Source organism: Equus quagga, unplaced genomic scaffold, assembly GCF_021613505.1.
Source record: "Equus quagga isolate Etosha38 unplaced genomic scaffold, UCLA_HA_Equagga_1.0 146_RagTag, whole genome shotgun sequence".
Taxonomy (NCBI): Eukaryota; Metazoa; Chordata; class Mammalia; order Perissodactyla; family Equidae; genus Equus; species Equus quagga.
Window position 1 is genome coordinate 9,792,908 of NW_025796728.1, and position 14,637 is coordinate 9,807,544.

A 14,637-nucleotide genomic window follows, 5' to 3' on the forward strand; every position below is an offset into this window, starting at 1 on the left:
GCTTTGCCGGCTATTAACAACAATGGGGATTAGCCCCAGAAAAGCTATCAGGCATAAACGGAAAAAAACCTGCTCTTAAAGGGGCCACGCACAAATTCACCCATTTCAGAAAGCAACCTAAAATTACCAGAAAGGTGTACAGTCCTTTTGAGAAAAGAGACTCACATGATAGGTTCTAGGTACACCTTAGCAAGAGGTGAAACCGCCCCAGGCTGGGACCCCCTCCCCAGGGACTCAGATATTGGTGGCAGCCATTATTGTGACCTAGTACAGGCATGCTGACACAGATGTTTGCAGATGCCACTGGAGCTCTTAGCCCAGGAGTCTGACCCACCACCAGAGCACAGATTTAATCCAGCTCAGCCAGGGCAGGCAGCCTGCCTTAGGTACAGGCCCCACCAAAAAGCAAGTCCTGGGGCAACGCATGGGCCCACAGAGGTGGGGTGTCTAGAACCTCTGCAGCCAGGTGAGTGAGTCCACCTCTGTGGGGCAGGGCATGCATAAAGGAGTGGGCTTGCATTAGTGGTGTGTGTAGGGCCTCCGCAGTGGGGTGACTGAGTGTGCTTCAGTGTGTCAGTGTGTGTGCACGGAGCAGGACTGTATTGATGCAGTGTGTGGCCCTGCAGGCAGTGGGGCTAGTCAGCTACAGAAGACTTGTATTTCTCAAACAGCCACATGGTGCTCCCACGCCTAGGGCTGGCCCTACTCAGCTGCACTCCTTAGAGAGCTGACAAAAGCCTTGCAAGGCAGAGGCCCACAGTAATTGTAAGCCCCTGAGCCTAACAACCAGCCACGCTGGGGGCCTACTCACTTAAGAGAAAAACTGCAACAGAAATGTGCTATTCGACCTTGGGGCCAACTGTGCTGGAGCTCCCCATGTACAGTAAGTGACTGAAGGGACTGCAGCAGCCACACACAGCTAAGCATTACAACCAGCTTGCCATAGGGACAGCCTCGCCTCCCCAGGCACCTGCAGCAAGAACAACACTGCCACAACAGAAAGACACAAGTAGGCCACACAGCGGTCACTCCTAGAACATTTGGTGATGAGAGGGAAGCACACTGCTGGGCCTCCTAAGGCATCTCTTACATAAGGCCACTCCTCCAAGAGTGGGAAATATAGCTAATCTACCTAATACACAGATATAAGCACAGAGAAGAGACAAAAAGAGGAGACATAGGAATACATTCCAAATAAGAGAACAGGACAAATCCTCAGAAAAAAGAACTAAACAAAACAGAGATAAACAATCTACCTGACAAAGAGTAGAAACTAATAGTCATAAGAATGCTCACTGCTCTTGGGAGAAAAATGGATGAACTCAGTGAGAATGTCAACCAAGAACTGGGAAATATAAAAAAGAACCAATCAGAAATGAAGAATATTATACTGGAAATGAGAAATTCACTAGAAGGACTCAACAGCAGAGTAGGTGATACAAAAGAATGGATCAGCGAGCTAGACAAAAGACTGGAGGAAATCACCCAAGTTGAACATAAAAAGAATTTAAAAGAACAAGGACAGGGGCCAGCTCCATGGCCAAGTGGTTAAGTTTGCGCGCTCTGCTGCGGTGGCCCAGGGTTCAGATCCTAGGCGCGGACATGGCACCGCTTGTCAGGCCACGTTGAGGTGGCGTCCCACATCCCACAACTAGAAGGACCTGCAACTAAGATATACAACTGTGTACAGGGGGGGTTTGGGGAGATAAAGCAGAAAAAAAAAAAAAAAAAGAATGAGGACAGTCTAAGAGACATCTGGGGCAACATCAAACACACTAACATCCATATTATAGGTGTCCCAGAAGGAGATGAGAGAGAGAAAGGGACAGAGAATCATTTGAAGAAATAGCTGAAAACTTTCCTAATCTAAGGAAGGAAACAGACATCCAGGAACAGGATACACAGAGAGCACCAAGCAAGATAAACCCAAAGAGGCCCACACCAAGACACATTATAATTAAAAAGCAAGAATTAAAGATAAAGAGAGAAACTTAAAAGCTGCAAGAGAAAGGCAACAAGTTATATAAAAAGGAAACCCCATAAGGCTATCAGATGACTTCACAGCAGAAACCTTACAGGCTAGAAGGGAGTGGCATGATATATTTAAAGTGTTGAAGAGAAAATATCTACAGCCAAGAATACTCTACCCAGGGACTGGGTACAGTGATCAAGTTCACACATTCCGATTCTCAGCAGCCGGGGGTTCACCAGTTCGGATCCTGGGTGCGGACATGGCACCGTTTGGCAAAAGCCACGCTGTGGTAGGCGTCCCACATATAAAGTAGAGGAAGATGGGCATGGATGTTAGCTCAGGGCCAGTTTTCCTCAGCAAAAAGAGGAGGATTGGCAGTAGTTAGCTCAGGGCTAATCTTCCTCCAAAAAAAAAAAAAGAATATTGTACCCAGCAAGGTTATCATTCAGAATGAAAGGAGAGATAAAGAGTTTCCCAGACTGGCAAAAACTAAAGGAGTTTATCACCAAGAAACCAGCCTTACAAGAAATGCTAAAGGGACTTGTTTAAATGTAAAAGAAAAGATGACAAATAGGAATAAGAAAATTATGGCAAAAAAACAAAAACAGGGGCCAGCCCTGTGGCCGACTGGTTAAAGTTCTGCGTGCTCTGCTTCGGTGGCTCAGGTTCACAGGTTCAGAGCCCAGGTACAGACCTACTCCACTCATCAGCCACACTGTGGGGGCATCCCACATACAAAGTAGAGGAATACTGGGCGCAGATGTTAGCTCAGGACCAATCTTCCTCAAGCAAAAAAAAGAGGAACATTGGCCAACGGATGCTAGCTCAGGGTGAATCTTCCTCACACACACAAAAAAGCACAATAAAGTCACTGGTAAAGGCAAATATACAGCAAAGGTAGCAGATCAACCACCTATGAAGCTAATATGAAAGTCAAAAGATAAAAGTACTAAAATTATCTATTTCCATGGTAAGAGGGTAACAGATACGTATGCACAAAAAAGAGGTTAGATATGATATCAAAAACATAAAATGTGGGAGGAGGGGAGTGAAAGAGTAGAGCTTTCAGCAAGAGGTCAAACTTAAGGGACCATCAACTTAATATAGATTGCTATACATGTAGTTATTATATACAGATCTAATGGTAATCACAAACCAGAAACCTATCATAAATACACAAAAAATTAAGAGAAAGGAGCCCAAACATAATACTAAAGAAAACCATCAAACCACAAGGGAAGAGAGCAAGAGAAGAAGAAAGGAACAGAGAACAAACTACTAAAACACTCAGAAAAAAAATAACAAAATGGCAATAAGTAATTCTTATCAATAGCTCCTTTAAATGTCAATGGACTAAATGCTCCAATTGAAAGGCATATGGCGGCCAAGTGGATAAAAAACAAGACCCATATATATGCTGCATACAAGAGACACACTTCAGACCTAAAGACACTCACAAACTGAAAGTGTAAGAAAAAGATACTCCACACAAAAGGCAGTGAAGAGAAAGCTGGGTAGCAAGACTTAACATCACACAAAATAGACTTTAAAACAAAAGCTGTAACAAGAGACAAAGAAGGGCACTACATAATGATAAAGAGAACAACCCAACAAGAGGATATAACACTTGGAAATAACATAGGAGCACCTAAATATATGAAGTAATCATTAGCAGACATAAAAGGAGAAATAGACAGCAACACAACAATAGTAGGGGACTTTAACACTCCACTTACACCAATGGATAGATCATCCAAACAGAGGCTCAACAAGGAAACATTGGCCTTAAATAACACATTACACCAGATGGACTTAGTAGATATATACAGAATATTCCATCCAAAAACCACAGAATACACATTATTTTCAATCGCACATGGCACATTCTCCAGGATAGATAATATATTAGGCCAGAAAACAAGTCTCAATAAATATAAGAAGACTGAAATAATACTAAGCATCTTTTCTGACCATCACAGTACGAAACTAGAAATCAACTACAGGAAGAAAACCAGAAAAGCCACAAATATGTGGAGATTAAACAAAATGCTGCTGAACAATGATTGGGTCAATGAAGAAGTCAAAGGAGACATCTAAAAATACCTGGAGAAATATGATAATGAAAATATGATGTGTCAAAATTTATAGGATACAGGGAAAGTGGTTCTAGGAGGGAAGTTTATAGCAAAGCAGGCCTACCTCAACAAACGAGAAAAATCCCAAATAAACAAGCTAACAGTGCACCTAAAGGAACTAGAAAAAGAAGAACAAACAAAGCCCAAAATCAGCAGAAGGAAGGAAATAATAAAAATTAGAACAGAAATAAGTGAAACAGAAACTAAGAAAAAAATAGAAAAAAATCAATGAAACTAAGAGCTAGCTGTTTGAAAAGATAAACAAAATTGGCAAACCTTTAGCTAGACTCACCAAGAAAAAAGAGAGAAGGCTCAAATAAAATCAGAAATGAAAGAGGAGAAATTACAATGCATACCTAAGAAATACAAAAGACTATAAGAGAATACCACAAAAAGCTATACACCAAAAAATTGGATAATCTAGAAGAAATGGATTAATTCTTAGAATCATACAACCTTCCAAAACTGAATCAAGAAGAAATAGAGAATCTGAATAGACCAATCACCAGTAAAAAGATCGAAACAGTAATCAAAAACCTCCCAAAAAATAAAAGTCCAGACCAGACACTTCCCTGGTAAATGCTATGAAACAAAGAAGACTTAATACCTATCCTTCTCAAACTCTTCTAAAAAATTGAAGAAGAGGGGAAGCTTCCTAGCCCATTCTACAAAGCCAACATTACCCTGATACCAAAAACAGACAAGGACAACATAAAAAAAAGAAAATTACAGGCCAATATCACTAATGATCATTGATGCAAAAATCCTTAACAAAATACTAGCAAACTGAATACAACAATACATTAAAAAGATCACACACCATGATCAAGTGGGATTTATTTCAGGGATGCAGGGATGGTTCAACGCCTGCAAATCAATCAACATGATACACCACATTAACAAAATGAAGAATAAAAATCATATGATCATCTCAATAGATGCAGATAAAGTACTTGACAAGATACAGCATCCATTTATGATAAAAACTCTGAATAAAATGGGTATAGAAGGAAAGCACCTCAACATAATAAAGGCCATATATGACAAACCCACAACAAATATCATTCTCAGTGGAGAAAAACCGAAAGCTGTTCCTCTAAGAACAGTAACCAGACAAGGATGCCCATTTTCATGACTCTTATTTAACATCGTATTGGAAGTCCTGGCCAGAGCAATCAGGCAAGAAAAAGACATAAAACGGACCCAAATTGCAAAGGAAGAAGTGAAACTGCCAATACTTGCAGACAATATGATTTTATATAGAGAAAACTCTAAAGAATCCTCAAAAAAACTCTTAGAAACAATAAATGAATATGGTAAAGTTGCAGGATACAAAATCAACATACAAAACTGTTGCATTTCTATACACTAACAACGAAGTAGAAGAATGAGAAATTAAGAATATGATCCCACTTACAATTCAACAAAAAGAATAAAATACCTAGGAATAAACTAGACCAAAGATGTGAAAGATCTGTACACTGAAAACTATAAAACATTGTTGAAATAAATTGAAGAAGACACAAAGAAACGGAAAGATACTCTGTGCTCTCAGATTGGAAGAATTAACATAGTTAAAATGTCCATACTTCCTAAAGCAATCTACAGATTTGATCCAATTCCTATCAAAGTTCCAACGATATTTTTCACAGAAATAGAAAAAGAATCCTAAAATTTGTATGGAACAACAAAAGACCCCAAATAGCCAAGGGAATCCTGAGAAAAAAGAACAGAGCTGGAGGTATTACACTCCCTGACTTCAAAATATGCTACATACTGATAGTAATCAAAACAACATGGCACTCGCACAAAAACAGACACACAGATCAAAGGAACAGAATCGAGAGCCAAGAAATAAACTCACACATGTATGGACAGCTAATTTTCAACAAGGGAGCCAAGAATATACAACAGAGAAAGTAAAGTCTCTTCAATAAATGGTGTTGGGAAAACTGGATAGCCACATGCAAAAGAATAAAAGTAGACCATTATCTTGCATCATACACAAAAATTAACTCAAAATGGATTAAAGACTTGAATGTAAGACCTGAAACCATGAAACTTCTGGAAGAAAACATATGTAGTATCCTCTTTGACGTTGGTCTTAGCAGCATATTGTCAAGTACCAAGTCTGACTGGGCAAGGGAAATAACAGAAAAAATAAACAAATGGGACTAGATCAAACTAAAAAGCCTTAGTTTTAGTTGCACAGCAAAGGAAACCATCAACAAAACGAAAAGATAACCTAACAATTGGGAGAAGATATTTGCAAACCATATATCTGATAAGCAGTTAATATCCAAAATATATAAAGAACTCATACATCTCAACAACGAGAAAACAAACAACCCCATTAAAAAAATGGGCAAAAGATCTGAAGAGACATTTTTCCAAAGATATACAGATGGCAACAGGCACATGAAATGATGTTCAACATCACTAATTATTAGAGAAATGCAAATCAAAACTACAATGAGATACCACCTCTCTCCTGTCAGAATGGCCACAATTAAGAAGACAAGAAATAAAAGCGTTGGAGAGGATATGGAGAAAAGGATACTCTGGTACACTACCAATAGGAGTGTAAACTGGTAAACCACTATGGAAAAAGAGTATGGAGATGCCTCAAAAAATTAAGACTAGAACTATCACACAATCCAGTTATTTCACTGCTGGGTATTTATCCAAAGAACATGAAAATACGAATGCATAAAGATATATGCACCCTTATGTTCACTGCAGCATTATTCACAATAGCCAAGACTTGGAAGCAACCTAGGTGCCCATTGAGGGACGAATGGATAAAGAAGATGTGGTATATGTACACAATGGAATACTACTCAGCAATAAAAAAGGATGAAATCTTGCCATTTGTGACAACAAGGATGGACTTTGAGGGTATTATGCTAAGTGAAATAAGTCAGAGGGAGAAAGTCAAATACCATATGATCTCACTCATAAATAGAAGACAAGAACAACAAACAAACAAACACATAGAGAAAGAGATCAGATTAGTGGTTAGCAGAGGGGAAGCAGGGAGAAAGGAGGGCACAAGGGATGCTTAGGCACATGTGTATAGTAATGGATTATAATTAGCCTTTGGGTAGTGAACATGATGTAATCTACACAGAAATCAAAATACAATGATGTAATACCTGAAATTTATATAATGTTATAAACCAATGTTACCACAATAAAATAAAAGCAAATAAATAAATAAATAAGAAAAACATTATTTTGGCATCAAAATACCCAAAAAAGTTAATTATATTTACTGTAAAAAAATATCTAAAGGTAAAGTAGGTTTTATTCCAGAAATCTATTACTGTGACTGACACAAAATATACTAATAAACTAAAGAAAAAAATTCATATGCGAATTCTCAAAAGATTCTAAAAAGGCAGCTATTTAAAGTAACTCTTACTAAAATAAGAATTTAAGAAAAAGATAAGATCAAAAGTATATGTATGTTATTCAAACTAGAAGCACTCTTAACATATCAAACATCAAAGCACACAATAACACAGTAATTAAAACAATATGGTAGAAACTCAGGACCAAACAAATAGCTCAATAAAATCAAAGAGTCTTTAAAAGAAAATGTATATTTGGGAATGTGGTAAATATTAGTGGTTATATTTTGTATCAGTGGGTAAAGACGATCTCTTCATCCAGTTAGTTATTTGGAAAAACAATTAAGTTAAATCTCTACCTCATAATATACACATAAAAATGCCAGATAAATTAAACACTTTTTAACTATTAAAAATACTGAAGAAATATTTTTATAATATTGGGGTAGGACTTCCTAAATGAGACATCAAATTCAGAAACAACAAAGAAAAAAGATTTTATGGTAAAGTATATGAATTAAAACATGTATATGACCAAAGAAATGATACCAGGTTAAGAGATAAGTATCACGACAGGAAAAAATAATTATAATCTATATTAATAAAGATTACTATAGATAATATACAAAGAACTTTCGCAAATCTAGAAATAGAAACAACCAAAAAGAAAACAGGCAAAAAGTAAGCAACTAACAGAAAGAGAAATAAATGAAAAAAGCTCAACCTTACTAGTAATCAGAAAAATAAGAATTTAAACAACAGAATATCATTTTTCCCATCAGCTTGACAAAAATTTTAAAGATTGTTAATACGCAGAGTCAGTTACACTATCAGTGCATACAACCAATAGAGAAAGCCTTTATCAAATGAAATTGGGCATTAGGTATAAAATTTTAAATGCACTCTGACCTAGCAATTTCACTTTTAAGGAACAAGCCTATAATAGCATTCACCCATGTACACAAAGATGTATGTTCAAGAATGCTTGGTGCAATAGGGTTTTCAATTTTTCTTACAGTCAAAAAATCCATAAGCATGTTTAAATAAACTATAGTACTTTAAGAAATCATTGTAAGAAAACTATAGAATATTCTGTAGACTTTAAAAAGAGAAGAGCAGATCACTAAATACAGACAGGAAAACTAAATACCAACAAAACTACAACAGCACATAAAACACAACCTCTTTTTTGGTGAAATATATATTTATATATATACACAAAAACAAATAGGCACATGCGTTAGCATACATATGAGAAAAAAATTGAGGAAGAATATAAACCAATTGCCAGAAACTGCTTTCTATAGTACATTTAAATAGTTTATAATATACCTATATTGCTTTTATCAGAAAAATAAAAATAAGAGATTAAAATGTATGATATATGCTTTCAATGACATCACAGTAGAAACTACAGGCAATCCTTCCAGCACTCACTTGTGGTCCTTGAAAATGTCCACCAGAAAATTTTGGTTAATGGCAGGAAATATCTTAAAGAGTTGCTTCTCCTTTAGTTTAGTGGCACAATCTTTTTCAAACATAAGCGACTCCCTTTTCTAAAGAAAAAAAAAATAGAAAAGGCAAAAATCACCCTTAAAAATGGAATCTATAATACTAATTATGCTGATCCAAAAGCATAGCTATTTTGTTGCAAAGACTATTAATGTAAAAGCAATCACAGATTTTCTTCACTGATTAAAGGCAGAAATTAGTAATATAAGTATTCTTGCACTATTTATTTATATCCCATTTTTTTGCAAAGCACTTGAAGCTGCTCAAAATATACACACACACACAATTATACTTCTACATATATGTATGTGTGTGCGTGTGCATATAAATACATACATACATACATACATACTCATATATACACAGTCAACACATTCAAGCATATTATATAAAAAAGGATGAAGATATACATATATATATACATATAAGTAAACAGGATATAAATAAATGAAGTCAGAGAGTAAAGAAAATAAAGGTAAGAATATGGGATATAGCTAGCAAGTAAAATTAGTATATAAATGCATGCCATGAAATCCTGTACAATTGCTAAAGGTGGGCCACAAATTGAGTTCTGAGCTTCTTCGTGGCCAAAGCAAAGGGGGAAACAGAGATTCTCAGTGTCCATAAAATATAAACAAACCAGTTGCTCAGGAGAAGTACAGCTTTTTCTGGTACTGAGACCTGAGAGAAATTTCTCCCATGGGTCTTCATAAAAGGGACACTGTGTGATGCTGTGAACAACGTCCTCAAAAACATATTCTCCTCAATGGGCAGAAACTACAATTAACAAATAAGTTGCAAATTCAGGTTGACAGAAAATCTTAAAAGTCACAATTTAAAAAATTTTCACAAACATATTTACTCCAAAATAACTGTATGAGAATTGTTACTAATTGTTCTTTTTTCACAAGTCATATTTGGATCTGTTCAAATTCCCACACCAAAGGAACTCTCCTAAAGTTTATTTTAATTCTAACCTAGGATTATAGTATACATTGTTAAAGTGATTTCTAACCCTAAGACAATTTGTTGACATTGTGATGTAAATAAATAATATTTTTATTTGCTACAAAGATCCTAACGTCTGAAAAATAACTTCCTACCAAATTTCAAAGGTGACTCTGAAAATTCTTAAACATAAAAATTACAATAATCTAGGACAATCCTAGAATAGTTATTGGTTTTGAAGCCTAACCATACTTAGGCCATTTATAACACCAAACAATAATAGAAGAGGAACCACAATAGGTGACAATCTGACCAGTACAACGGACTGGTAAAGCTGAACACATCACAAGAATGATGGAAACAAGCCACTTCACTTCAAGAATTAAAAATATCTCATGTTTTATTAAGATATGCATTATACTCTGAACCTACTAAAAAATTCAGTGATCGGATTTACTAGCAATCTACCAGGTCATGGAGTTTCTAAACTCTAAATTCTAAGGTCTCATCAATAAACTGAAAACTCATGACCTTAAACATCTTAGTTAATTACTCTAGTCATACATTATGCCTAAAGTATATTTTATATTTTTTGCTTTAAAAAAATGCGAAGTGTATTTCCCCTTTGGGGACAAAGAGTGAGGAGAAGGCATCAAGAAATTCACTGAGGTTCTAACTAAGGCGGAGTCCTGGGGACCAAAAGAGTACAGCTTCTATTACCCAAACCACAGAAAGACAAGCAAAAATCACTGACAGAAAAAAATGCATTAAATTGGGAAGTTAAAGATGCTTATTTGTTCATTGTTATACTGAGAAATTAAAAGGTAGGTTAGAACCATAAAGATAAGTTTAAGTAGTGGAAAATGACATTTCAACAAAAATTGTGACACTATTTGGGCATAAGTTCTAGGCTTTCCTTATTTTTCAAGAAAATCCATTTGTCCAATTTACTACACACATAAACTGAAGAGGATATTTGAAACAACAGTAAATTACAAGATGCTACTGAAGAGACTGGTCCTTGGATTATATGAACACACAAAGATGGGAATGGCAGCATATTCGCAACTTAATTAACAAGGTAACAGGGGAAAATAAATACGAAGGTGGTGGAATCCCATCATTCTTCCTATGCCCCAGTTGTACATATTTCTGCCAAAAATAAAAGTGCTCCTTCGAGCAGACAAATGAGCAGGAAAAAAGTAAAAATGTTTTTAAGATCACCGTCTAAGAATTCCGGTTTTTTCCTTGAGAATTGAACTAAATAACCTCTAAGATCTTTTCCCTTTTGATTTTGAAATTCTCTAATACTAATTTTCAGAATTCCGAAAAAGGCTAAGAAGAAGAAATGCAAAGGAAACCAAATTCTCTAATGGCTTCATATAGTTAGATATGTTGAACAAGGAACAAAAATAAATAGAGCTCAAAGTGAAGTTTCTGTTTGAACTTGTTTAATTGAAAAGTTAGAAGAAAAAGAGTATTTAATTTTTTAATTCAAATTCTTAAGTTTCTAAAATTTTCTCTAAAAAATTTTGTTTCAAAAATGGACACCTCTTACTAGCAGGACATTTTTTATTACTAATTTATGAATGAAATTGTCTTTAAATAAAAGATTTTTGTCATGTTTCTAGAATTAAAAAATTACAGAAGTAAATGTCAAAAACTAAGAAACATGCAGCTCAATCACCTGCAAAATTAAATCTAAAACAGATTTAACATAGGTTGGCTTATTGTTATAGAATATCAACTAATTTCCCAGAGGCAAAAACCTCCAGCTTTAAACTATATGTAAAACAATTTTCAATTTTAACATTAACTTCAATCAGATTAAATACAGATTGCAGACTAGGAAACAGAATCAAACAAAAATCACAAAGTAAACACACATAATCAACCTAGAGTCAGAGACAAAGGCTTAATATTTATACTAACTCATACCAAATTGTGTTTTTCCTGTAAGGCAATTTCTTCTGACATTATTTCTCTGAGTGATACTTTTTTAGTTTGAGTATTCCAATGATCCAACAGGGGTAGCATTTCAGGTGCTGCTAAAGTCTTCAGTAATCTTTTGCCTGTTCTCTGAGATGATTTTTGTTCAGGATTATCAAGACCAATATGCCCAACCATGGAAGGATCTACAAAAGCAGTATAAACAGTGTCAGAGCCTCAACAACAAATGTACAAAACAAGCGTAATTCAATCTGTGACATCTACCTCAGAGAGACCCAGGAGACACGGTTTTTTACCTTTAGCTCATAAATATAATGCAACTCTGAAGTTTCAAAATACATCTTCACCTAATTGCAAGCAAGAAATGATACGTGTAAATGCAGGACTATTTCAAATGAGCTATGATCTGGGTATCACTGTAAATCGACTCACTGCTTCCCACTCTTTTTCGTATCACAACAACACACAGAAAACAGTAACACATGTATACGCTGGTAAACAAAGCAAGCTGCAGCCAGCCAGAGCAGCTCCGGTCAGCTCTGCCCAGTCACTCCAAGGACGGAAGGATCAATATTTTGACAAACCTGTAACCCACTGAAGGCACACAATAAACATTGAGCAAATGACATTCAACATAAGGAAGGAACTGAACATTCTAAGAAGTTCACAATAACAAGTTTTAATGTGCAACCTTTCAGCATCTCTAATGGATATCAACACATTCTGATACAGTCCTTTGCTGGAGAGTGAAGAAACAGCAAATATTGCCTTCGCACAACTCTGATATTTGGGCACCTCCAGCTCTCAAACAGCTTTAGCTCTTGAAGCTACAACACAAGCACAGATCTGAACTAAAGTTCATCCTAAGAATCTTCAACCTGGAGTCCCAGTGTGGAGTGGACAAAAGAGGTATATGAAGGAACTCATGCACAAAAGGAGGACCCTTACTAACAGGTCTGCCACCCTGCACTAATCACTGAGGACAATGCTATCTAAGAGAACTCTTCTGGAATCAAATATTTTCAATTTGGCAGATGAATCAAAAAAATAACTGATTTTTGCACTCTACTAATATAAACATCAATAAAAATTTTGAATAACCAAGTAGTATTTCAATGATGTTCTCAAACCAGAATAGTTTTCTTTCATTCAGAGCAAAATCTTAACAGGGAACACCTTGACTACATGGATTAGAGCAACCTTAGGTGTTTCACAGCACCCATGAAAGCTAAATAATATTATAGGGGCTTTTTTCTTCTTTAAGTTTTATTTTATATCAATAATAAATGTTAAGTGTTTTTAAAGAACTTTTATTTGCAAATCAAAATTCTGGGATAACATATTTTGTGGAAGTATATTTAAAACGAGTTAAAATCCATACATGCACACCAAGTGTCAACATCGAGACAAGAACGTTAGAAGTAAAACTATGAGCTTTACCTCGCATAACCTTGCCACAGGATACCTCTTCTTGTCTTTGTCGCTCCTAAACATAAAAGCAGAAAATGGGATTGGCAAAGGAGAATGCATTAGAAAACAAGATTATTATAAACCAAAAAAGAAAATGAGATTATATTATTTTTCTCTAGCAATCATTTCTCCTTGTAAAACTATCAATTGTTCTTGCTAAATCTAAGTAAAACAATAAACTTAGATAAATAAAATTATAAAGTATGACTACATCTATATATTTTTTTCCACTTAAAGAGCTCTTACGCTGTATTTTCTTAAACACTGTTCTTGAAATTTAATCAATCAGCACTGCAAGTCTTTAATTTAGGGAGTAAAAAACTATTATTTTTTTCTCTTAAAAAAAAAAAAATCAACAATCATACTGAGCTCCATCATTAATTATATCATTTAGCCAGTCTGGAAATAATCTAAAATACTAGAAAGAGACAAAAAAATCAGTAATCTGTTAAGTGGTAAAGCTCATTCTCTCTCAAAGTCAAAATTCAATAGAAGCCTTTTGTGTAACATAGAAGATTTTATTGAAGAGCAAAGGTGACAAAATGGACACAAACGGAGCTCTTTATAAAAAGAAGCCTACCAACCATTACAGATTCTTTCCATTTCTCATGAATCACTTTAGCCAGGTTCAGATCTATATGAACCACACAATCCTCAACTGTTAGAGACCCTTGTGAGGGGGAAAAAAGAAAAGAAAATATAATCATTACTCATTATACATTTGCAGAAAACGTACTCAACCACCTTATGCATCATAAAACTAATCTGTATTATTAATTACTAACCTGTTTCTAGTTATTAATCTCTTGGAACATTTTTGTGTATGTAATATGTCATTGTTATCACACTTTTTGGCTGCTGCCATTATACAGTACTTCATGTATTTAAGTTATTCATGTCCATTAATCTAAATATATTTAATTTATTCATTTCCATTAGTTGAGAGTTTTCAACAAGTGTGTTCTAAGAAATTAATCTTGCCTTAAATGTATCTGGAGAAGCACCAAATGATTCAAAAAGGCTCATCTGTGCAAATAAGTATGAGGTAAATACTAGAGAAAACTTTCAATATATATGCACCGAATGAACAAACTCCATATAAATACTCTCTATTTCTTCAAATTACTTTTTTTTTTATTGAGGAAGATTAGCCCTGAGTTGACATCCACCACTAACCCTCCTCTTTTTGCTGAGGAAGACTGGCCCTGAGCTAACATCTGTGCTCATCTTCCTCTACTTTATTATATGTGAGACACCTGCCACAGCATGGCTTGATAAGCAGTGCATAGGTCCACAC

General features: G+C 35.4%; 1 protein-coding gene across 7 annotated transcripts in view; it reads right to left on the minus strand.

The window, feature by feature from the left end:
* Nucleotides 1-14,637, minus strand: part of LOC124232943 (NEDD4-binding protein 2-like) — an 86,524-nt gene that overhangs the window by 21,759 nt on the left and 50,128 nt on the right. For 6 of the 7 annotated variants that reach the window (XM_046649897.1, XM_046649893.1, XM_046649894.1 and 3 more), the window contains 4 exons: nt 13,925-14,010; nt 13,311-13,356; nt 11,859-12,055; nt 8,898-9,016 (listed from right to left, as the gene is read on the minus strand). In XM_046649897.1, coding sequence (XP_046505853.1) covers nt 8,898-9,016; nt 11,859-12,055; nt 13,311-13,356; nt 13,925-14,010 — 448 coding nt within the window. Of the gene's footprint in view, nt 1-8,897; nt 9,017-9,612; nt 9,750-11,858; nt 12,056-13,310; nt 13,357-13,924; nt 14,011-14,637 lie in introns of those variants that run through there. The other variant, XM_046649898.1, reaches the window with a different exon arrangement.